We start from the raw sequence: 25,972 nt of genomic DNA on the forward strand, positions 1-25,972 counted from the left end.
TGATTGATGAAGAGCTGGAACCAAATTGATATCTTGTATTACCCTGACACTCAGTAGTGTTAAGGTAATATTTACATATTCTCTGAATCTAGCCTTTATAACATGGAAAAGTGAGAAGGGCAACCATGGAAACAAGTTTTTAAACCGCTTTGGTGATACCAATGAATTTTTTTTGAGAGAAATTTTAGATTTTTTTTTTAATCTTACTGCACGATGTAAAATGTCAGATTTTCTTTTCTCTTTTTTGTCATGTAAGAGCGAATTTTTTCCCTGTAGGAAACCAGAACGTTTACATGGAAGATCAGTTTACTTTTTTTCTTTTAAGGAAGAAGATTCAGGCCTTAAATTCAAATGGTTTCTTTCTTGCTATATTTAGATCCCATCAGGAAAATTGTTGCTCAGTCAATGACACACTCTTTTCAACTGTAATTTTCACCCACATTCTTCTTTCACCTTTTCCTCCATTCTCTGCCATATAACTAATATTTTATTACAAACATTTTAAAAATTGAAAACTTAAGGGAAAGTTAGTTTTATTTTACCCCCACTATATTTTTCTAATGTATAGAAAATTCAAGTAGATTACCAGCAATATTGAGAAACACCTTGTGGACTATGTGAAATTTTATGCTGGCCTTCTTGAAAATAAAAGTCCACTTTCATAGTGGGAGGTAAGTTGCTCACATTTCCCAGAGAAATCCCATTGAGTATTCCTGATGTCTTTAGTGCCGCAGTTTGAACAACAGACTGCGAGTTGTTAGTAGTGTATGCAGTAGTTCATAGGGCATACTGAAATAGAGAAACTCCTGAAAGGTTTTCTCACTGAATTACCTGGTTTTCCAGAGAACCTTGGGCCTTTCAGAAGACCCTACCTTTGCTTTCAATGGAGCTCCCTTAAACCAGATTGTCTGCATTACTGCATCCACTCTACACCTAGGAAAGTGTAGAGCCGGCTTCAGTCCAGATCAAGGAGTTACAGTAGTTCCCTTGTGCCCACTCCCCTTCAAAATATTTCCTGATGGAATATCTGTCCAGTTGGATATTATTGTGATTTACTTATAAAAATTATATCTGCTTTTCATAATCAAATAGCATCAATCTCTACTAAGTTACACAAAACCAAGGAAAAAATTCTGAATGACATTGTTGATGATATAATATATATGTGCATTCTCACATGTCACTGCATCAATAAGCATAAAAAATAAGTCAATGTAGATTGTTTTAAACTGGCGTCCACATCTACCCAAGAGACAATTACTCATTAACATGGTGTATATCTTGCATTGCTAATACTTACAAGGGTTATTTGACAAGTGCTGATTTGATTTTCCTTTCTAATGTACTAGCTTGTTGCAGATCACTCTCTCCATTTCTCAAAACAGAATCTCATATGAGCTTAATAAGAGTGCCTTATATTCAGCCTTCTTCCAACATTTGACAGCAGGAGACTGTTTTGTTTTGTTTTTTCAAGCGTCTTGATACTGCCTCTTCATTTGCCTCTTTCTGTGTTTCGTGGTATCTTAATGCTCTTGGGATATGCTTATACATTGGTATCACACATGCAAATAATGATATAGCCAATGCGCTGATGATTAATCGAAAAAAGTGAAAATTATTGTAGGAAGCTGTTGATAAGCAGTGCACATCCTGAATTCCATGGTCTTTGGCAGATATGTAAACTTCTTGTATAAAAATCAAACTGTCTTTTTCTGAAATTTGTGATGATGAACATTCAGTACATGTTCAGTATGCTATTTTCATGGTGCCTTCCTTATCTTAATGATTAAACCTACAGCTTTTAGATATGTTAGTCACCAATCCTTGTTCAGGACTCCCTTACTCCCCTCCCCCCCCCACCCCGCAAAACAAGACTGAAGTTTTAAAATTAAGTTGTTTTGTTAGTGGTTTTTTTAAATAGCAAAATGCAAGAAAAGGTTATGAAAACTTCTTAGCAGGGGAAAAGAAATCTTCACTTTTTTATCGTAATCTATTCAGTCACTTTTGAATTGGGAAATAAGTTTATTTAGTGGACACTGGACTGAGACATAGAAGACCTGGGTTATAATCAAGCTCTATTAAATTCCTGTGTGACTTCGGGCAATTCACTTCCTCCGTCACTGTGTCCCCTTCCACAGTGTCCTGTCCACAGTGACTGCCTTTCACTAGGTATTTGTACAGTGCCTAGTGGAAAGGGACTTCAGTTCTGACTGGGACCTCAGGGTGCCAGAGAAATATTAATTTAATGTATATACTCATTCATAAGCCGAATATTTTTGGTAAAAAAGTGAAGCATCAAAGAGCGGGGGTCAGCTTATAAACGGGTCTACACCAAAATTTGATGATTTTAAACTCTATGGAATCATTGAATTGACTGTCTAATACATTGTCATTTTGTTTACCTGGAGCGTCTGCAGGCATGGAGCACCTCAGCTCCCTGTGGCAGTAGTTCACTGTTCCCAGCCAATGGGAGCTGCGGGAAGAGGCGCACCATGCCTGCAGACGCTCCAGGTAAACAAAACGACAATGTATTAGACAGTCAATTCAATGTCATTTTGTTTACCTGGAGCGTCTGCAGGCATGGTGCGCCTCTTCCCGCAGCTCCCATTGGCTGGGAACGGTGAACTACGGCCACAGGGAGCTGAGGTGCTCCATGCCTGCAGACGCTCCAGGTAAACAAACTGTCCCGACCCGCCAGTGGCTTTCCGTGACAGGCTGGGAGCCAAAGTTTGTAGACCCATTTATTGATGTCCATACTGCAGCCTTTTAAAGTTGCAAAGACTTTGTTTAATGGACTAGATTGACTTGAAAGGAATACTAAAAGAGCAGTGCTGCAGATCTTCATGACATTTGACCTATGCATTTCACAAAATGCTATGCCTTACAAGCCAATCAGAAAAATACAATGAACAGTAGTATTATAGCACTGGTGTCAGCCCACTACTGTGTAATTTGACCTCTTCATGCATTTCTACCAATGGACCTCATAAGTCTTGAGCCAATATAAAAATATAATGTGCAGAATCGATGGAATCGCTAATAAAATTGAAATAGCCTGTTATCCCCACAGACATGCTAATCTACAGGGCTGCTTTGAAATAAACGAAGAACAATAATTTGACAGTGAAAGAGCAGGTGACATTCCTATATAAAGTCCTACAAAATCTATAACTACAATAATAATCTATTTTCATACTAGTATTTAAAATGAACAGTGAAATAAAAGAAAAAGGTCTGCTTATCACACAGCGTTCAAACTTAAAGTTCTTGAATATGCAGAAGCAAACAGTAATTGCGCAGCTACTCATGAATTCTGTATCCATGAGAAGCAAGAGAATGGTGAAAAAATAAAACACTAAAAGACATGCCAAGAAGCAAGAAAAAATGTCCAACGAAGTGCGCTTCATTTCCTGAGCTGGAGAAAGATCTCAATAATTGGGGTGTTGAATGTCGACAAAATGGGTACATTGTCACTAGAACTGAAATTCGTCTGCATGCTCTGCAAATGTCGGAAGATGACATACAAGTCAGTAAAGCTGTCAGTGTTTGTCGCATCAGCAGGCTGGTGTACTCGTTTCATGAACCGTCATGGTCTCTGTCTTCATCAGCAAACAAAGATAGCGCAAAAGGTGCCAAGAGCTCTGGAAGAAAAAATCAAATCTTTCCAAAAGTTTATTATAAAATATTGAAAGGAATATGCATTCGAGCTATCACAAATAGGAAATATGGATGAAACACCGATGACATTTAATCTCCCGAGCAACAGAACGGTAACCAGTGTTGGTGAAAAAAGTTATAATTGAAACCACTGCCCATGAAAAAATCCATTTTACGGTGGTTTTATCATGTTTGGCAAATAGATCAAAGCTCCCTCCTGTTGTTGTTTATAAAACAAAAACCTTGCTTAAAAACATGAAATTTCTTGATGGTGTCATCGTATGTGCACACGAAAAGGGATGGATGGATGAAAGTGGGACTGTTGAATAGCTGGAAAAAGTGTGGAATAAGAGACCAGGAGCACTTTTTCAAGAAACCTGCTATGCTCATTTGGGACATGTTCAGGGCACACAAGACGGATGAGGTGAAAAATGTGGCCAAAAATATGAAAACTACTTTGGCTGTAATACCTGGAGGCTTAACTTCAGTTCTACAACCGCTTGATGTCTGCCTGAGCAAACCCTTTAAAGACAGGCTACGCAAAATGTGGTCTAAATGGATGTGCTCAGGTATGGCGAAGTTGACAAAGGTGGGAATCTTTTGAAGCCGGGAATCAATCTGATCTCCCAGTGGATCAAGGACATGTGGGTGTCCATTCCCTTGGAAATGATAAATGATTTTTCTAGGAAATACTGTATCAGCAATGCACTCGACGGGTCAGAAGATGATGCCATATTTGATGATGACACAAAAGAGGCTGATGATGAGAAGGAATCTGAGTCTGAAGACTCAGCCGACATCTACGATGACAATGCAGGTGCAGCTGTGACTGAAGCAGAGTTTAATGAACTGTTTGGTGAATCAGAGACTGAATCAGACTTCGAAGAATTTTAAGACCTTTTAAAGTCTCATATTGTTCTAAGTTACTGGTTTTAAATATCCATTTACTGGTTTTAAATATTGACTGTAATTTTGAAGGTGAATACGTATTTGTTCTGTTATTATAACAGGTTTTTCATTAGATTATATTGAAGTAATTCTAGCAAAACTTTTCAGTGTTTTTTGTGATGCCAGCTTTTAAAATATAGCAGGTGTTGGAAGACTTTGGCTCCCGGCCCGTCAGGGTAAGCTGCTGGCAGGTCGGGATGTTTTGTTTACTTGGAGCGTCTGCAGGCACAGAGCCTCGCAGCTCCCAGTGGCCGCGGTATGCTGTTCCTAGCCAATGGGAGCTGCGGGAAGTCTGCAGGCGTGGCGCACCTTTTCTCGCAGCTCCCATTGGCTGGGAACGGCGAACTACGGCCACAGAGAGCTGAGGGGCTCCATGCCTGCAGATGCTCCAGGTAAACAAAATGTTTACCCTAATGGGCCAGGAGCCAAAGTTTGCCAACCCCTGAAATATAGGGTCGGCTTATGAAAGGATTATACAGTTTTTGCTATTTTTACCTATCCATCTTGGGGAGACGGCTTATAAACGAACGGGCTAATGAACGAGAATATACGGTATATTAACATTTGTTTCTGAAATTTCAGAAACAATTTATTCCTTTGTTACCTGTAACTCCACTTTTAAAATTCCTTTTCTATGTTTGTGACTATCGGTGCCCCTAGATGAGCTGTTTCATTATATATAATTTGAATTACATCAGTATACAGGGGCCCTAATCAGAGTCCCATTGAGCTAGCCACTGTGAAAACATAGCAAAAAGACAGTTCTTGCCCCAGGGAGCTTACTTTCTAGGTTTATGAGTAGACACTTTAGATGGATGAAACAGACAAGCAGAGCTGTGGAGGACAAGGTAGCTGTAAAACAAATATCTTTTTCGTAATAAGTAGTATTCTCAGCTTGCTACTTGCCTGATCATTGCCTGTTCCCTTAGCAAGTGGTATATTTTCTCTAGTTAACAATAAATCCTAAAAATTAGACTAATATTTTCATTTTGTGGACTGCTTCCTCTTCTGTGGGTATTACTGCCCTCCCAAACCAATCATCCATGCAGGATAGCCTCTTTCCTCAACACAGCAGCTATTATAATCATTATTTTGGTGAAAATCACCAGACTGAAAATACTAATGCTGAAAAATAACAAAAGGGAAAGAAACAGACTCTGGAATCTCTGATGGCGGATGTGCAAATATGTAACCTTGAAGAGATAAAAGCTATAAATCAGTCTGAAGATATGAGGATGGAATGAAGAATCTCCATTTAAATATATCTGTTAATTGAGTTTTTCATTGGGAAAAGGCGTCTGTTACTGATGGTTAAGGTGAAAAACGCCCTTGAAGGAAAGCTCCCTTTATTTTCTTGAACCAAAGAATTTGCTGTCAGAATTCCTATTGGTGTTTGAATAGGAGGACTGGAACTGTATACAATAGCTCCAAAAGGCCATAAAGAGAACTAGTTTCTTATCCAGGACATGAGATTATGCTTCCTGGAACTAAACTACTATCATAGTTAGAGGACATTTTTCTCAGGCTTGTTAGCTGTTTGGAAGGTCTAAGAAAACTTCTAAAAGCAATAGTTGGAATTTCAGTCTAGACTTTGACAGGTTTCAGAGTAGCAGCAGTGTTAGTCTGTATTCGCAAAAAGAAAAGGAGTACTTGTGGCACCTTAGAGACTAACCAATTTATTTGAGCATAAGCTTTCGTGAGCTACAGCTCACTTCGATGATGAAGTGAGCTGTAGCTCACGAAAGCTTATGCTCAAATAAATTGGTTAGTCTCTAAGGTGTCACAAGTACTCCTAGTCTAGACTTTCTGGCCTGATTTCTCACTGCTTTGCACCTTGTGTATTCATATACTAATGCAAAATGTGTAAAATGCTACCCTATTAGAACATCCTCCCTTTTGTACTCAGTTTGCACAAGTGTGAATGACTACACAATGTGTGCAGCAATGGAGAATCTGTTCTTCTGAATGTAGCCAATAATCTTCAGATTAGGAATATGGTGAGAATATCTAAATAAAAAAGTTGATCTTTCAAGCTTGAGTCACTTACACAGAGATGATGTTCTTTTGCTTCCTTAAGAGTGGAATGTAGCCGATTTGCAGAATACAGAACTCTGCTGAATGAGAGGACTATTCGTTTTTGTTATGTATGGAAAATCGTATTCCTAAGGATGCAGCCAAATTATTCGTTTAGCACACATTGAGGTGCTTGTTTTGTTGGTTGCTAGCTTCAGAGAATATTGGAAATATATTGTAATATTAAAGGCAGTGAGGCACCTAAATGGGATAGTGATGCTCTTTGGGGAACGTTGTGCACATTGCCCCATCAGCCACAAAGCTGTCAATCGTAATAATTTCTTGAAATATGTTTAATCTACAAATTATGTCTTAGTTGTGAAGTGGGTGGGGAACTTTAGTTTTCTTGTCCAGTGTTAATCTGGTGGAGATGACGGAATCCAAAGGAAAGAGGAAAAAGAAACCTTAGTGTGAGAAGTCTTAGTCATAGCTCGTCTCTCCAAAATTGTACCAAAATCTGGTGGTCTCACATATTTCAAATAGTTCCTCTGGAGGACAGGATATCGACAAGGGGTACTGCTTCAGACAGCATTCAAGTGATTGTGGAGGCTTTCCACGTTTGCATCTGGGGTCATTCCTCAGCTTCTGCTTGGTCATATTGTCACCAGTCTTTTCCATCTCCACTCTCACTCAATTTAGAGTACATCACTGTTTTCATTCAAGGTCAGTGCTTGGGGGGAGTTTTTTGGAAGCTCTCCAAGCTCTCCAAGATTGGCATTTTCTGCCTTTTTCATGTAAGAAATAATGACTGTCTATTTTGGATGACACCAGTTTGCTCTTTGTTTAAGTTTTTAGATTTGGTTTTTAAGAACTCAGCGCAAAATATTTTAATGTCTGAAGGAGAGAACCAGCTCTCTTCTACTAGGATATGAAAGGCAGAATGATCTAGCACAGCTTTCTTGAATTTTCCTTTCTCTAGGAAAGGAGAAATCCTTGTTACAATCAGATTCCTGTTAGGAGTCTGCAGAGTGTTTCAGGAAAGAGGTCTAAACTTCTGGAAAAACTCTTCTGACTCATTTTCTCTCTAAATCACCTCCCTCTGAGACTTGAGAGGAAAGAGATGTAATTCTGTATGCTTTCTCACGTCTCCAGGCAAATAAATCTGAGTTTTATTGAAGATTGATACAATTCCAGTGAGGAGGATACCACATTCCTCCAGACTTTGGGGGACCATATAGAGAACACATTTATTTACAGTAGCTGAGCAGTTGACCCCTGGATTAAGTTATTCAGAATTGCTTTCATTCTGAGAAACTGGTGCCCTCTTTGTCTCCATTTCTAGATCTTTGTCTACAGGTCAGGTTTTGCTTGAAAATGGGTGAGAAAATTGTGTAATACATAACATCTTCCATTCCCTCCAAATCCATGTGATCATATGCAGTGTAAAAAACAAAACCAAAAAACCCCTGAGTACACCAGTATCAGAGAAATTAAAATATTTCTGCAAACTCTTAAGTCAGATGCTTCTTCAAAACTGGCTGTTCTCGAGGTGTTAATAAGAAAATCGTAATTCAAATAAAAACAGTTGCTTGGATACTACGTTGAGTGCAGTGCTCATCAGGTTTAGGCACAGCAAGCCAAATTCATCTCTGTAATTCCATCACTTTAATAAAATTGCTCAAAAGATCAATTTAATCCATCACGTTAAATTTAACATTTAATTCAAAATAATTTCTCAGTCACTATTAGAACTAGTTGAACAGTTTTCAGGAAGAAGACTCTGTGCCAGAAACATTGACCTTTTTATGAAAATTCATGAAACAAAGTGTGTGTGTGAATAGTAATCCTTGAAATTAATCTGAACTAAACATTTACTTAGACATAATGAAACACATTGATCCTTCATGTAAGTCCATTGACTTCAGTGGAGCTACATCAGAGATTTAATTTGGTTTAGTATTCCTCTGGTTGATTTTTTTCATCCATTTGAGTTTGTTTTAGCCAAGATATGGGGAGAAATGAGTATATTTTCCATATGAGAAAGGATTAAGGCCACTGAAGATCAAGAGACTCCTATTGAATTCAGTGGGTTTTACATCCATCCCAACATCTGTAAGGAGGAAAATGAATTTCAGACTTCAAGGAAGCTTTTTAAGGGTACCTAACACACTTAATACCTATGCTTGAGGTGGCTTTTTCACGCTACCATTTGTGTGTGGCATTATATTTTGTTGGTATATCACAATTTTAATGTGGTAGTTTGCTGCTGGGTGTGTCTGTATTGCCCACATACAAATGGATTTTTAAGTGTATGTAAACTCATGTACCATAAATAATACAGTGCAGTTTGGTTAAATGATCATTTACTAAGGGAAAAAAAACCTTTAACTGACTGAATCTATAGTGGTCTTATTTTGTAATATGTTCTGTAGCAATTATTTTGTATTTGTATTATAATCTTTTTAAACATATGTACCTTCAGTTTGCAGAAAAATTTCAGGAATTCAAAGAAGCTGCACGATTAGCAAAGGAGAAATCCCAAGAAAAGATGGAGCTAACCAGTACACCTTCACAGGTGGGTTTTGTGAGCTCAGATCAAACCATATCTTTATAGCTTATTAGATTTTGTTTATGTACGTATTAATTTATTTGGCAGACAGCGACCATTGTATAATGCAAGTGGTCGCACTAGACTACTAACACAGGCCATAATTCCTGCTTCAAGTCCAATAGCTGCGCTTGAACTAGAGCATTTTAAATCAGTGTAGCCTTCTTTCTCCATTGTGGCTTTTTGGGCATCTAGTAAAATGTGCTTAAACAATTCCCAATTATCATTCATATTTTTCTGTTTTAAATTTTTTTCTTCTAGCTGCCTTGGCTCACAATTATTTTCCACTGTGTGAAATTGGCCCTTTTAAAGCAGCAAGCACATATGTTACTGCTTTGGACTTAATTGGATTGTACAAACAGAATTAAGTCATGATTACTTGTACCTAAGCAACCACTCATTTTGAGTTCTGAGATCAGTTCGTCTGTCTCTGTCAAGACAAAGTCCTGTATAGAATTTCCCTGTGGTGGATGCAACACTTTTTGAGTAAAGAAATTGTCATCTATATTTTTTTAGAAATTTCAAAGATGTTTTAGTATTGGCAGTGTGAGACCTCCGGCATAGGTCACTTGCATTGTCACAGGAGACTTCAATCCAACTTTTTTTCTACGCATTATAGATAAGTGTCTAAGGAGCCAGTCATTCTGTTCTCTAGTGTGATTTGGTGATCTGTAGCAGATACCAGCTAGTTACTGCATCTTGTGCTTTACCTGTTAAAACACTAATCCATAAGCATTAAAGGTAATTTGATTTGGAGTTGCCAGTAACCTGGAAACAAGTACAGTAGAACCGCAGAGTTACCAACAGCAGAGTTATGAACTGACCAGTCAACCACAAATCTCATTTGGAACCAGAAGTACACAATCGGGCAGCAGCAGAGAGGGGAAAAAAAGCAAGTACAGTACTGTGTTAAACTACAAAAAAGGGAAAGCACCATTTTTCTTCTGCATAGTAAAGTTTTAAAGCTGTAGTAAGTCAATGTTCAGTTGTAAAACTTTTGAAAGAACAGCCATGTTTTGTTCAGAATTATGAACATTTCAGAGTTATGAACAACCTCCATTCCCGAGCTGTTCGTAACTCTGCGGTTCTACTGTAATGCTGTTTTTTGACAGAATGCCACTTCCCCTCCCCTTTTGCCCACACAGTCCTACTTAAAAAGGTCGTAACCATTGATGTTCATGTTCCAATAATGGGAATCTTCCCACCAGGTTTCAGTAATATACTGAGTGTTGCTTAGTGTTTTAAAAATGACTTTTTTCTCCAGTTTTAATGTTGTTGTTTTTAAAATGCTTTATAGTCTGCTGCTATGTTGATGTTCAAAGTAGACATTTAGGGTCTGATTCTCAGTTACTGTAGCATTAATGTCATAGAATCATAGGACTGGAATGGACCTCAAGAGGACATCTAGTCCAGTCCTCTGCACTCAAGGCAGGACTAAGTATTATCTAGACTATCCCTGAGAAGTGGTTGTCTAGTCTGCTGTTAAAAGCCTCCAATGATGGAGATTCCACAACCTCCCTAGGCAAGTTATTCCAGTGTTAAACTTCCTAACTATGAGGGTGCTTATTCCTAACTGCCCTTGTTGCAATTTAAGCCCACTGCTTCTTATCCTACCCTCAGAGATTAAGGAGGACAATTTTTCTCCCTCTTCCTTGTAACAACCTTTTATGTACTTGAAAACTGTTATCCTGTCTCCTCTGTCTTCTCTTCTCCAGACTAATCAAACCCAATTTTCTCAATCTCCCCTCATAGGTCATGTTTTCTAGACCTTTAATAGTTTTTGTTGCTCTTCTCTGGACTTTCTCTAATTTGTCCACATCTTTCCTGAAAGATATGGTGCCCAGAACTGAACACAGTACTCCAGTTGAGGCCTAATCAGCGTGGAGTAGAGCTGAAGACTTACCTTTTGTGTCTTGATTACAACACTCTTGCTAATACATCCCAGAATTATGTCTGCTTTTTTTGCAACATGTTATACTGTTGACTCATATTTCGCTTGTGGTCCACTATGACCCCAGATTGCTTTGTGCAGTACTCTTTCCAAGAAAGTCATTTCCCATTTTGTATGTGTGCAACTGATTATTGCTTCCTAAGTGGAGTACTTTGCATTTGTCCTTATTGAATTTCATCCTATTTACTTCAGACCATTTCTCCGGTTTGTCCAGATCACTTTGAATTCTAATCCTGTCCTCCAAAGCACTTGCAACCCCTCCGAGTTTGGTATCATCCACAAACTTTGTAAGTGTACTCTCTATGCCATTAATTAAATCATTGATGAAGATATTAAACAGAACCGGACCCAGAACTGATCCCTGTAGGACCCCACTTGATATACTCTTCCAACTTGACTGTGAACCACTGATAACTACTTTCTGGGAATAGTTTTTCCAGCCAGTTATGCACCTACCTTATAATAGCTCCATCTAGGTTGTATTTCCCTTGTTTGTTTATGTGAAGGTCCTGCAAAACAGTATCAAAAGTCTTACTAAAGTCAAGATATGCCACATCTACCACTTCCACCCCATCCATAAGGCTTGTTACTTTGTCAAAGAAAGCTATTAAGTTAGTGCAATATGATTTGTTCTTGATAAATCCGTGCTGATAGTTACTTATCACCTTATTATCTTCTAGGTGTTTGCAAATAGATTGCTTAATTATTTGTTCCATTATATTTCTGGGTACTGACGTTCAGCTGACTGGTCTGTAATTCCCTGGGTTGTCCTTATTTCCCTTTTTATAGATTGGCACCCTATTTGACGTTTTCCAGTCCACTGGAATCTCTCCCGTCTTCCAGGACTTTTCAAAGATAATCACTAATGGCTCAGATATCTCCTCAGTCAGCTCCTTGAGTATTCAAGGATGTATTTCATCAGGCCCTGGTGACTTGAAGACATCTAACTTTTCTAAGTAATGTTTAATTTGTTCTTTCCCTATTTTAGCCTCTGATCCTACCTCATTTTCACTGGCATTTACTATGTTAGCTGTCCAATCAGTACTAACCTTTTTGGTGAAAATTGAAACAAAAAAGTCATTTAGCACTTCTGCCATTTCCACAAGTCTTCAAATCTTGATTTTAAAGACTTCAAGTTAAAAAGAATCTACCAATTACTGTTGTTCAAACCAGCAAGTGACTCAGGCCCCATGCTGCAGAGGAAGTTTAAAACTCCCCATGATCTTTGACAATCTGATCTGGGGGAAAATTCCTTCCCAACCCCTAGTGGGCACACTCCACTACCCAGGCAGCTGAGAGAGAATTATTGCTTTTATGTTCAGTAGAATTTGTTTTTACGAATCAAACATATTGATGGTACTTCTTAAAAGTTAGTCCCATATGTGGCAATTTGACTTTTATACTGATTAAGATGGTAAGAATTTGTTTAAAAGGACCAAATTAGAAACAGTCTTTGATGTTTTCAAAGGCAGGAAAGAATTTCTCACCTTTTGGAATACCGGTTGGCTGCAATAAAGAATTTAATATCTACTGGAAGCTCTAATTATATGGGAGCACTAATTTATAATTTGATTGACCTACCTTGTCAGAAAAATGGCTACTAGAAACTGATCTAGCCTTTCAAGATACGGATTTCATCTCATAGATCGATATGGATTTGGATGTAATATAGGGTGACCAGATGTCCCAATTTTATAAGGACAGTCCAGTTTTTTTTGGTCTTTTTCTTATATAGACTCTTATCACCCTTCACCCCATCCCTATTTTTCACACTTGCTGTCTGGTCACCCTAATGTAATAATTAAAATGAGGTATACTGATTTGTCAACAGAAGTCCATTGTACTTAAAATAGATTAACTTGCTTTACCCCCAAAATGGTCCTAAATGTAATTTATGCATTTCTTTAAGTTATTTAAACGGAAGTAAAATAACTCATGTTTAGGAAAAGTTCTGACCTCAGTTGTGCCTTTTTATCTAATTTCAGCAGAATTTACTTTATATATCAGAGGACAACATTTGGGCAATCTATTTTACATAGACTAGCATAATATATGCCTGTATGTATTTCTCCCAAACCTTCTGGCAGCTGTTTTCTTACACTAGTTTTTTCTCACTTGGGACTGTTCTGTCTTTAACATTCACTGTAGTTAAAACTAAATTCTGAATTTCACTAGAGTGCAAATAAACAGAAGTAGTTTTGGGCACAGAAATGGTAACAAGATTGAAAGAAAGAAGCGTGTACTCCCTATAATTTGAGCTAATAGATTCTTCATTCTGGATTGGAGTGGGAAGGAGGGAGGGGATTACTTGTGTATTATGTGATTTTAAAAAAAACCCAACAAACACATTTAACATAATACAACTATAAGTCAAGAATTACAGAAAACTTTGTTAAAAGGTAAGTTTGTGTCATGCCATTTGTGCAACTCTTTAAGATGTAAACACTGCATATATGAATCAAAAGCAAAATATGAACAGTTATTAAACATTTGTCAATCATGTTTTGACTCTCTTGTAAAGGCCAAGTTGAAAGTAATGTACAATTTTGACTTGAATATTTCTGGTTACACAATATCTGTTCTCTGGGGAGGTAAAGGAAACCTCCGCTTTCAGTCCTGTTAAAGAAAGCAAAGGTTTATTTGTCATCTGAAATTGGAACTCTGTGGTCTGGTTCTGTCTTGATACCCTCGTCAACTTTTTCTGCAGATTTAGTGATTTGGAGTAACTGGGTCAGATTCAAAAGTGGCAGCTCAAAAAGGCTAATATTTGTAAATTTAGATAGTTTTACTCCCTTAAAAACAAGTGGGGAAGAATGTGCACAATAAGGGCCTCATCCTTTAAAGTTAGGAGCACCTTTGACAAGGTGCTGTGGCCTTCAGTTCCCACTGAGGTCAGTGTAATTGAGGGGATAGGGAGGATAAACATTACTCTTACAAGTGCAGCCTTTTCATAGCTCCAGCCCTTGGGGTTACATAACAATAGCTTTTGTCCCCCGCCTGTGGTGTTTAGATGTTGCTTGTAATTATTAGAATTTGGAGCACTGGCTGTTGGGAGTCTGAAAGGACAGGAAATGGGAAGGAGGGGGGAGGAGTTGAGAGGCTGGGAGAGAGCTACAGAGGGTGCAGCAGCATCTTGGTAAAGAGGTTTCCACTTTGAAAATAAAGTCCTGTTGAAGCTTGTTAGTACCTTGCTTGGTCAATACAACACCACCTTTCCCCCACACCCTCAATGAAGAGGTATAAGAAATGCTAGAGACACAGGATGTGTTTAGTTATGGGAAAACATGGTGCTTCCTGTAACCTATTCATGTCAGGGAAATGATACACAGGGAAAAACTCTAATTCCAGATTTAGGATTCAGGCTAAGCAATGTTCCTTTTAAAATTAAAATTACAGTGAAATACGTCTAATGACCAGGATTTAATAAATATTGGTTGCTTGACAGAGACAGCAGAACACAAATGTTCCTGTGTTGTCTTGTAGGGTGATGGAGATTGTACCAGTTCTGTACAGTAGTGGACATCTTTAAGTATAGTCAGGGATCCAGAGACCCACACTAATTGAGACTGCTCAAGGGATGGGCTGAGTCATGGGCGGTGTGACTTCTCCATCTGGGGAGGCTGCATGCACCTGGACCGTGGCCCTGCCCATGCTTGGCCTCCTCCCTGGAAGGCCTGCCCATGCTCCACCCCTGGCCCTGCTCAGCCTCCTCCTCAAGGCCTCCCCCCCCTCACTGCTTGTGCCTCTTCGTCTCCTCCCCCAGGCTCTCCCACCCACTGGCCAGCCGCTCACACGCCTTTTCTCCCCCAGCCCTCCTGCCTGCTGCTCGCACCTCTTCGTATCCCCCCCAACCTCCTCACTGGCTGGCCACTCACAATTTGCGCGCACCTCTGCACCCTCAGAAAGGCTCCTTTGCAAGAGGAGTGGGGACAGAAAGAGGCAGAGCCTTGAGGGAAGTGGGTGAGTGGGACCAAGGTCTCGGCAGGCAGACTGCTTGGAGAGGCTTAGTCTCCCCTGGCCTCTTATACTTGCCACCGATGGGCTGAGTCAATCCATAAACTAGCTGCCTCAGCCAGCACTAGCTAGGTCCAAGTCACCCTGGCTGAACAAGGTTTTCAGATAGACCCTTGTACAGATTTTACTATAATTGGTGTGCAGCTGAAGCTGTGATTGTACCAGTAGTGACTCTTCCACTTCCCACTTTCATTTTTTATTAAAGTAAAATGAGAAACCGCTTTTAATACTTCTTCAAGGTGGTTACACTATGGTAAAATACAAAGTGAAAGGTAAGAGTTGTCGTTATGGTTGTGAAGAATTTTCAACCACTAAGTCTGTACCAATGTGTAGATAGAAGATAAGGGAAGGAAAAGAGGTCCAGGCACCCTATAAGCAGGAGACTGCATACTTGTTGATATATTGTACATATTGATGTGTACAGTCTTTTCATATAAAGTTTATTAAGTACTATTAAGTATTACTAAAGTACTATAAAGTACTATTAAGTTTCTAAATCATATCACATGATAGTTTGGGTATGGGTTGTTTTTTTTTTTCAAATTTGTATACCGATGATTTTGGGTGCCTCAGCTTAATGTCATTTTTAAATTAATAACCATGCACTTAAAAATGTTAATTTTGTCTTTGTTTATATGCACATTGTGGCATAAGTTTAGTGTATAATTGTAATTTTTTTTTTTTTACTTAAGGAATCAGCAGGAGGGGACATTCAATCTCCTTTAACACCAGAAAGCATTAATGGAACAGATGATGAAAGAACAACTCCAGAAGTGACACAAAACTCGGAACCAAGGGCTGAACCAACCCAGAATGCATTGCCATTTACACATAGGTACAGATTCAGTTCACACATACTAATTAAGTAATACATGTTTACTTCATTGTTAAAGGGACCTTTTTTCTTCAGACTGCTCCAAAATGACCGTGTCATGAATTAAAGAATCATACGCCACGTCTACGCTACCTGCCGGATCGGCGGGTAGTGATCAATCTATCGGTGATTGATATATCGTGTCTGGTGTAGACGCTATAGATCAATCCCCGATTGCTCTGCTGTTGACTCCGGAACTCCACCACGGCGAGAGGCGGAAGCGGAGTCGACGGGGGAGTGGTGGGTGTTGATCCCGCGCTGCAAGGACACAAAGTAAGTGATTCTAAGTCGATCTAAGATATGTCGACTTCAGCTACGCTATTCTCACAGCTGAAGTTCCGTATCTTAGATTGATTTCCCCCCACCAGTGTAGACCAGGCCTAATATTCTTTTTTAAAAAGCAAAGTACAGGACTCAGCTTCATGTTTGCAATTCAGTCTGCTTTCACAGAAAAATTATATAAGAAAATCTACTGAGGAGGTTTTTTGGAATTTCTCTTACAATGTGAATATTTTAGTACAAGCACTTTATTCCTGAATACAAGGTGTCCCTTTAACAAGAAGCAATACTTACATGCCTGAGACCTCAGCAGAATTAACTGCTTCAAAGAACTTGTTCCAATTAACTTACTTTTTTCGTTCACTTTCATATTATTTTAAAAGACTGATAACATTAGGCTCAGCCTTGTGGTGATAAGTTGTTGGAAGATGAATGTGTCTGTGTAATCCTGAAGTGCTATAAATTTAAAGCAGCCTTCTAATTAAACATCTCTCTGACCATTTAAAATATTCCTTAATGTTTTTTTCAAAATATAGAAGAAAGTTACATTTGCGCTTCAGCATGAATTATAATTCATTGAACTGAGCATGTTTTGCTCCACTGCCCCTTAGGAAAATTTAAACAATGTTTTGATTTAAAGTTGAAAGTTCTGAGCTAAAATGTATCTAATTAGAAATTATCATAAATGGGACGTTCTTTCTTTACAAGCAGAATAAGTAGAGCAGGGAAAAGTTAGATAAATATATAAGTCAAGCAAAGATTGAAATGTTAAATTTCTCTTAAATTATGAATTTGATTCAGTTTAAGAAGAGTTTAAAAATCTTAAACTGCTAAGATTTTGTTTTGAGAGACTGGTTGATAACAGAATCTTTTGAAATTTTGTGCGGGGAATTTAGGATGAGCAGAGACATGGACTTGAAATTGTTCAAGAATTCAGTCTTCCTTATGAAGAATGTGTTAACATCACTTGGAAAAGCTCACAAATTTTACAACTCTGAAATACTCATCATTTTGCACTTAAATTCTTTGACGAGTGATTGTGTGTGTTGTCGTTTTTATATTTGAACTGTCACCAATGTAGTCCCAGTATGTTCATAGAGGAAATGGACTTTTTTTGAGAGAGTGTTTTTGAGGGAGGAATATTCAAAATACAGTAGATGCTTGTTTGCAGCAACAGCTTGTTAAAAGCAGCCATTGCTTATGAGCAACATTTCCCCTTGGACCACTTCTTCTACTGTGAATTGTCAACATTCCCCATAGCAACAGCCACTTAGGAGCAACATAGCAAAAGGACAGTGATATGTTGCTACGAGGGCTGTCGATTAATCGCAGTTAACTCACGTGATTAACCCCAAAAAATTAATTGCGATTAAAAAAATCAATCACGATTAATTGCAGTTTTAGTCACACTGTTAAACAAAAGAATACCAATTGAAATGTATTAAATATTTTGGATGTTTTTCTACTTTTTCAAATATATTGATTTAAATTACAACACAGAATACAAAGTGTACAGTACTCACTTTATATTTTATTACAAATATTTGCACTGTAAAAATGCTAAACAAAAGAAATAGTATTTTTCAATTCACCTCATGCATGTACAGTAGTGCAATCTCTTTATCATGGAAAGCGCAACTTACAAATGTAGATTTTGTTTGTTTGTTACATAGCTGCACTCAAAAACAAAACAATGTAAAATTTTAGAGCCTACAAGTTCACTCAGTCCTTGTTCAGCCAATTGTTAAGAGAAACAAGTTTGTGTACTTTTATGGGAGATCGTGCTGCCTGCTTCTTATTTACAATGTCACCTGAAAGTGAGAACAGACATTCAAATGGCACTTTTATAGCTGACATGGCAAGGTTTTTACATGCCAGATATGCTAAACGTTTGTATGCGCCTTCAAGCTTTGGCCACCGTTCCAGAGGACATGCTTCCACACTGATAATGATGCTTGTTCCAAAAACAAGGAGTTAATTAAATTTGTGACTGAGCTCCTTGAGGCAGAATTGTATGTCTCCTGCTCTGTGTTTTCCCTGTATTCTGCCATATATTTCCTGTTATAGTCGTCTTGCATAATGACTCAGCATGTTGTTCGTTTTAAGAATGCGTTTTGTCAGATATGCAGTGAAAGTAAAGAAGGTATCAATGTGAGATTTCTAAAGCTAGCTACAGCACTCGACCCAAGATTTAAGAATCTGAAATGCCTTCCAAAATCTGAGAGGGACGAGGTGTGGAGCGTGCTTTCAGAAGTCTTAAAAAAGCAACACTCCGATGCAGAAACTACAGAACCCGAACCACCGAAAAAGAAAATCAACCTTCTGCTGGTGGCATCATGTGCTCTCGTTTTAGAGAGAGACACTCAAATGGTGAAAATGAACATGCATCGGTCCGCGCTGCTTTGGATCGTTATTGAGCAGAACCCATCATCAGCATGGACACATATCCTCTGGAATGGTGGTTGAAGCATGAAGGGACATATGAATCTTGAGCGCATCTGGGACGTAAATATCTTGCAAGGCCAGCTACAACAGTGCCATGTGAATGCCTGTTCTCACTTTCAGATGACATTGTAAACAAGAAGCCAGAAGCATTATCTCCTGTAAATGTAAACAAACTTGTTTGTCTGAGCGATTCATAGAATATCAGGGTTGGAAGGGACCTTAGGAGGTCATCTAGTCCAACCCCCTGCTCAAAGCAGGACCAATCCCCAACTAAATCATCCCAGCCAGGGCTTTGTCAAGCCTGACCTTAAAAACTTTTAAGGAAGGAGATTCCACCACCTCCCTCGGTAACGCATTCCAGTGTTTTACCACCCTCCTAGTGAAAAACTTTTTCCTAATATCCAACCTAAACCTCCCCCACTGCAACTTCAGACCATTACTCCTTGTTCTGTCATCTGCTACCACTGAGAACAGTCTAGAGCCATCTTCTTCGGAACCCCCTTTCAGGTAGTTGAAAGCAGCTATCAAATCCCCCCCTCATTCTTCTCTTCCGCAGACTAAACATCCCCAGTTCCCTCAGCCTCTCCTCATAACTCATGTGTTGCAGTCCCCTAATCGTTTTTGTTGCCCTCCACTGGACTCTTTCCAATTTTTCCACATCCTTCTTGTAGTGTGGGGCCCAAAACTGGAAACAGTACTCCAGATGAGGCCTCACCAGTGTCGAATAGAGGGGAATGATCACGTCCCTCAATCTTCTGTCAATGCCCCTACTTATACATCTCAAAATGCCATTGGCCTTCTTGGCAAGAAGGGCACACTGTTGACTCATATCCAGCTTCTCGTCCACTGTAAGCCCTAGGTCCTTTTCTGCAGAACTGCTGCCGAGCCATTCGGTCCCTAGTCTGTAGCGGTGCATTGGATTCTTCCATCCTAAGTGCAGGACTCTGCACTTGTCCTTGTTGAACCTCATCAGATTTCTTTTGGCCCAATCCTCTAATTTGTCTAGGTCCCTCTGTATCCTATCCCTACCCTCCAGTGTATCTACCTCTCCTCCCAGTTTAGTGTCATCTGCAAACTTGCTGAGGGTGCAATCCACACCATCCTCCTGATCCTTTATGAAGATATTGAACAAAACCGGTCCCAGGACGGACCCTTGGGGCACTCCACTTGATACCGGCTGCCAACGAGACATGGAGCCATTGATCACTACCCATTGAGCCTGACAATCTAGCCAACTTTCTATCCACCTTATAGTCCATTCATCCAGCCCATACTTCTTTAACTTGCTGGCAAGAATACTGTGGGAGACCATGCTTTCCTAAAGTCGAGGAACAACACGTCCACTGCTTTCATAGAAGGCAATTAGATTAGTCAAGCATGACTTGCCCTTGGTGAATCCATGCTGACTGTTCCTGATCACTTTCCTCTCCTCTAAGTGCTTCAGAATTGATTCCTTGAGGACCCGCTCCATGATTTTTCCAGGGACTGAGGTGAGGCTGACTGGCCTGTAGTTCCCAGGATCCTTCTCCTTCCCTTTTTTAAAGATGGGCACTACATTAGCCTTTTTTCAGTCGTCCGGGACTTCCCCTGATCGCCATGAGTTTTCAAAGATAATGGCCAATGGCTCTGCAATCACATCCGCCAACTCCTTTGGCACACTCGGATGCAACGCATCCGGCCCCATGGACTTGTGCATGTCCAGCTTTTCTAAATAGTCCCGAACCACTTCTTTCTCCACAGAGGGCTGGTCACCTCCTCCTCGTGCTGTGCTGCCCAGTGCAGTAATCTGGGAGCTGACCTTGTTCGTGAAGACAGAGGCAAAAAAAAGCATTGAGTACATTAGCTTTTTCCACATCCTCTGTCACTAGGTTGCCTCCCTCATTCAGTAAGGGGCCCACACTTTCCCTGACTTTCTTCTTGTTGCTAACATACCTGAAGAAACCCTTCTTGTTACTCTTAACATCTCTTGCTAGCTGCAACTCCAGGTGTGATTTGGCCTTCCTGATTTCACTCCTGCATGCCCGAGCAATATGTTTATACTCATCCCTGGTCATTTGATTGGCTGGACAAGAAGTAGAACTGAGTGGACTTTTGTACATAATTCTACATTTGTAACTCAACTTTCATGAAAAAGAGATTGCACTACAGTACTTGTATTAAGTGAATTGAAAAATACTATTTTTATTTTTACAGTGCAAATATTTGTAATAAAAATTAAATATAAAGTGAGCACTGTACACTGTGTATTCTGTGTTGTAATTGAAATCAATATATTTGAAAATGTGGAAAATCTCCAAAATATTTTTATAAATGGTAGTCTATTTAACAGCACGATTAATCACGATGATTAATTTTTTAAATCCCGTATTAATCGTGATTAATTTTTTTAATTGCTTGACAGCCCTAGTTGCGACTAATGAGCATCTACTCTATTGCATTTCTCTGAAATCCTGAAGACAAGGTTCTGGTGAATGGGTTTATTTAAACTTGTTACATTTGCATGTTTAAATTTTCTATAAATATTTTGTATGAAAAGGGAAAGGGCTAAGTCAACAGTGTTTTTTTAAAAAAAAAAAAAAAATTATGATCATTGCAAGAACTGCCCCTTACATAGTTAATAGGCATTTCTCCTACACCAGTATAGTAAATGGACTTCCACCTTCACTGAGTATGCATGGAAAAAATTACTTTGGATGTTTTTAAAATGAACCATATGTGCCATTATTTTTTTGAAACTACAATGTTACAAAACTTTTTCTGCATTTCTCTTTTCTGTCTATTTCATATATGTATTTTGAGTTTTCTATTTAATATTCTATTATACTATGTTTAACTTTAGTAGCTAGGATTTGTCTTCCAGTATTTACTCTGTATTTTAGAAACTAACCAATTTATTTGTGCATAAGCTTTTGTGAAGTGAGCTGTAGCTCACAAAAGCTTATGCTCAAATAAATTGGTTAGTCTCTAAGGTGCCACAAGTCCTCCTTTTTCTTTTTGCGAATACAGACTAACATGGCTGCTACTCTGAAATCTGTATTTTAGAGTGTCATTTATTCATGAAGTTAATTTTCACAAGGCCAGTGTTTCTTTTGCTAATGGGTACTTACAAGTTAGCCAGTAAGCCATTCATGTTTTTTCAGAAGAAAAGCCGAAGAAGGTAACCTTGTGAAGTTAAATGATTCTGGGTTAACTAGTTTATACTGTAGTTCAATACAGATTACAACAAGCCATTTTTCTAACTTTACTGAAAAGTTCGATTGCAGATATTTATATAGCGGTATTTAACATTAAGAGAAATATTATTCTTCAAAGAGTTTTATTTGTGGAAAATATTTCATATGAAAGTTACTTTTTATTGAGGATTATGAGAGCTCAGTCTTTGCTGTACTGGAATCCTGTATGTTTTCTGATAGATAAAAAGTTGCCTCTTTTCAGGAATAGCTCAATTAAGTAAAATCTGTTTTGGTTTTTTTTTTTTCAGCCTATGACAGAACTAAGTTTTGAAAGTCAGTTGCCGTGATTTTTGTATAATGGTTTGGTGCTCGGTTTAATGATGTCTCAATGGGCCAAATTCTGTAGTGCATGTACAAAACAGACGTAAAATGAGCTTACATAGGCAAGTGGTGGTCGTGGTCAAAAGTGCAAATCTGAGATGGGATTCTACAATGTTGAATGGACGAGTTAGATGCAGTTTGCATTGATTGGTAGGGTACGCAGTATTGATTTGACAGTTCAGTTTTGCTGTACAATTCAACTTGCAGATGCCTATAGGAAAACTGTTTGTGTAAAATACACACTAAACATTGTAGATTATCTGGGATTTTCACAAGAACTGAACTATAGACAGGAATTACACTCTGTAGTGCCTGCTATATCTTGACAGCATTTCGCAGTACTTGGCAGTTTTGATCTACCTTGATATATCATTCTGATACTTCCACCCCGCCCCTCCAGATGTACAGATAACCAGTGATGGTTATTGACAACAGCACTGCTGTAAAGAACAAAGTGAATATCCCCTTTCATTGTCACAGTAGTACATTTCTGAAATTCACCGGGTGTCTCCCTGGTGAATGCTGATATCTTGGCAATGTTTTTGGTTGTGAAGACCATTGGAGAGCGTGTAAAGGCTCTTACGTGTAGTGCTGGATTTTTAAAATGTTTAGTGTTTATTATTTTATTACTGATAGTGTCCACCGTTTACTAGGTACTTTCCAAACAGAAAAGCAGCCATGGTCTTTTCTCCAAGGAGTTCACAAACAGAGGGTAGGGAGAAAGGATACAACAAATTAATAGCAGGGTAAAAGTAGTGATGGGCCATATTTTGGTAAAATAAGGTTAGCTTAACAAATTTATTTTTTCCAGCCAATAGGGTATATATTTTAGTCCCAATTACTCCTCAGACTTGACAGTATAAGTCAACTAGTTTTCCCACTGATGGCACAGTAGAAGTGGGTCTTCGGGAGAGAGGTGAATGCAGGGAGTGTGGTTGCCTTGAGCTCAGAAAATGCAGCTCATGGAAGAAGGCATGGGAGCAATGTGGAAGAAGCTGACAAATTGGCAGACAGAGCTAACTTAATGGACAGAGCTGAGGAGGCAGGAAGGCCATGCAGATGAGACAAGGACGGGTACATAAGGAGAGGGAATGAAAGACTTTACAGGTGGTTACAGGAAGCCTGAACTTGATCCAGTAGCAGAAGGAGAGACAGTAGAACAATTCAAAGAGGGTGATGTAAGAATAACAGTCAAAGAAGGGGATTTTAGTGGCAGTGTTGTGTGGACTTGACGTAGAGGATGTGGGTGTTGATGAGAACAGATGATCAGAGGTATAGGGGGTGGTATTTTAGTTTGCACCTTTCCTATTAGTCCCTTCTAGTCCGCTAGCACATCTACAGAACAGGTTTGATTTATAGTTTTCTCATGATGCACCCTCTCTTTGGCCAGCTATACTCCCTTTGACAACATACACTCTCCTCTCTTTTCCTGTTAGTGGAGTTGCTTTTAATTTGCACAATATGTCAGTATCATAAGCAGGGCTGGCTCTAGGGTTTTTGCTGCCCCAAGGAAAAACATTTTTGGCCTCCTCTCCCCCCCCCCCTTTTTTTTGGCTTTTACACATGTTTGCACTTTGCAATGGTTGGTTTGTCTGTCTGTTTAAAATTTTAAAAAGTGAAAACCGAGAACTTGTAGTTAGTGAAATAAAACAATTTCCTACTACTGTACTCTTTAATTTTAACAAAATCACAATTACAAACAATTTGGGATTTGGGTTCACTATACACTGTAATGAAAAACGTTAGTGTCTTCTGGCGCTCCCAGTTTCTCATAAATTAAAAAATTATATGAACTGAATTTTTCTGGTTTCTATACTTGTGTAGTCTTTTTTAATAGCTCAGTGAAATCTAAATTTTTTGCAGTGGTACTTTCAATTGAAATTAATGCGAGTTCTGAGAAACGATTTTGAGACATGGTGGACTTCAAATAATTTTTTAGTAATTCAGTTTTGAGAAATTGTGCTCACCAGAGGCCACTGATACTGGTAATGTTAAAAGAATGCATAATTCTATAGCAGTGTTTGGAGTGAGGTGCTCAGGACTGTACATCTCGCCCGTGGGCCCCCAGCCCAATCTCAGACCCGGCTCCACCCCCCACAGAGGGGACAGTAACGGACTGAGTGGCTGGGGGGTGGGTCAGCCGTGGGGAGGGGGGCGGACCAGGGGCACCCGCCCAGCACCGAGCCGCCCGGGGCAGCAGGTCCCTTACTGGCCGAGGGTCCTGCCCTGATCCCAGGCTCCACTCCACTCTGGCTCCTCCACCGCTTGTGAAAAGTGCGGCAGGGGGCCAGAGCAGGGACTGCCCCTGGGCCGGGACCCCTGCACTGAGCCCGCCACCCCACACAGGGGCTCATTGGTTGACTGAACGGGGCCGGGGGAAAAAAGGATGGCTGGAATTGTGCCGCCCCTGGAAATGTGCCGCCCCAAGCACGTGCTTGCTTTGCTGGTGCCTAGAGCTGGCCCTGCTCATAAGTTTAGACTATTTTGCTCAGAAACAAGTAGCATTTTGTACCCAAATACTAACTTACAGCACCATGTAAATCACCACACCACAGAGTTCTGGCTATTATGCGAACTTTAACTTTCAATTATTTTATTTTATAAATATTGAGACAAATTCTGCTTGTCACTAAATTGCTGTAACTCCATTCATATTCCATGACTGTAACGGAGCAGAATTTAGGTTCAGTCATTTCAATTCAACCTTATTTGAAAAGTTTTAATAAAACTGCTACTAAGCATACTAAGTAGTCAGAATATCTTAAGGAGATCAGATTTTTTTTCAGCATATGCTAATTTGCACAAATATTCAATATGACCCTTACAAAGAAAGATAAACACATACAACTAAATCTCTGCCTATTGTCTCTGTTCAAAGTGACAACTGCAGTTAGCATTGAATGATCCAGTAATACTGTTTTGCAGTTCAATCTCTCCCTTTTGCAATAGTTAACAGAGCAAGGTTAATGCTATACTATATATTAACTGAAACCTAGGATAAAAAATAAAATGATTTGTAGCCTATGATGTCACAAGTAATCGTTGGCATCATACACTTTTTTACAGTCTTTTTTTCTTCTCAGCCCTGTCTAGGCACTGTATATCCTGTATATGCAAACTAGTTTTCAGGAAGATACTAATGAACCAGAGGTCATGTGTAAAGTAAAATGAGACCTTGTAAAATGCACAAATTATCTTCTCCCTTAACTTGAAAGGGTCAAGAAAGGGCTAAGATTTTTAATACCATCAGATGTCTTTTTTGTGGGGTCGCGGGTGTGTAATTCTTTTCCACATCCTCAGTCTGAGTTTTATTTTTAAATGTTAACCGTAAAATGGCATTCAGAGAGAAGAAAGACAGTTAAGAAAGAGCACTTCGTTTGTTGAGTCTTAGAAAGCAGATCTAAAATTATAAGTTTAATAAATAGGTCAGTGAACTCCTGTCTTATTACTTTGAGTTTGCCTAGTAACTGTTTGATACTTTATAAAGTGTTTTCCTAGCAGAGTATATTTCAGTTCTCAATACCTTGTAAAACTATGTGATAAACTTCAGCTTTCAAAGGCTTTACTAAATAAGTGAGGACTTTTGTTTTTGACCATCTTAAAAGATTGTTTTTCTCAGCAACCATGAC

At 39.0% G+C, this 25,972-nt stretch overlaps 1 protein-coding gene across 1 annotated transcript in view; it reads left to right on the forward strand.

The window, feature by feature from the left end:
• Window positions 1-25,972, forward strand: part of HOMER1 (homer scaffold protein 1) — a 146,706-nt gene that overhangs the window by 57,350 nt on the left and 63,384 nt on the right. Inside the window, exons 4-5 of the mRNA XM_048849378.2 lie at window positions 9,101-9,193; window positions 15,884-16,026. Coding sequence (XP_048705335.1) covers window positions 9,101-9,193; window positions 15,884-16,026 — 236 coding nt within the window. The remainder of the gene's footprint in view (window positions 1-9,100; window positions 9,194-15,883; window positions 16,027-25,972) is intronic.

Source organism: Caretta caretta, chromosome 5 (assembly GCF_965140235.1).
Source record: "Caretta caretta isolate rCarCar2 chromosome 5, rCarCar1.hap1, whole genome shotgun sequence".
NCBI lineage: Eukaryota > Metazoa > Chordata > Testudines > Cheloniidae > Caretta > Caretta caretta.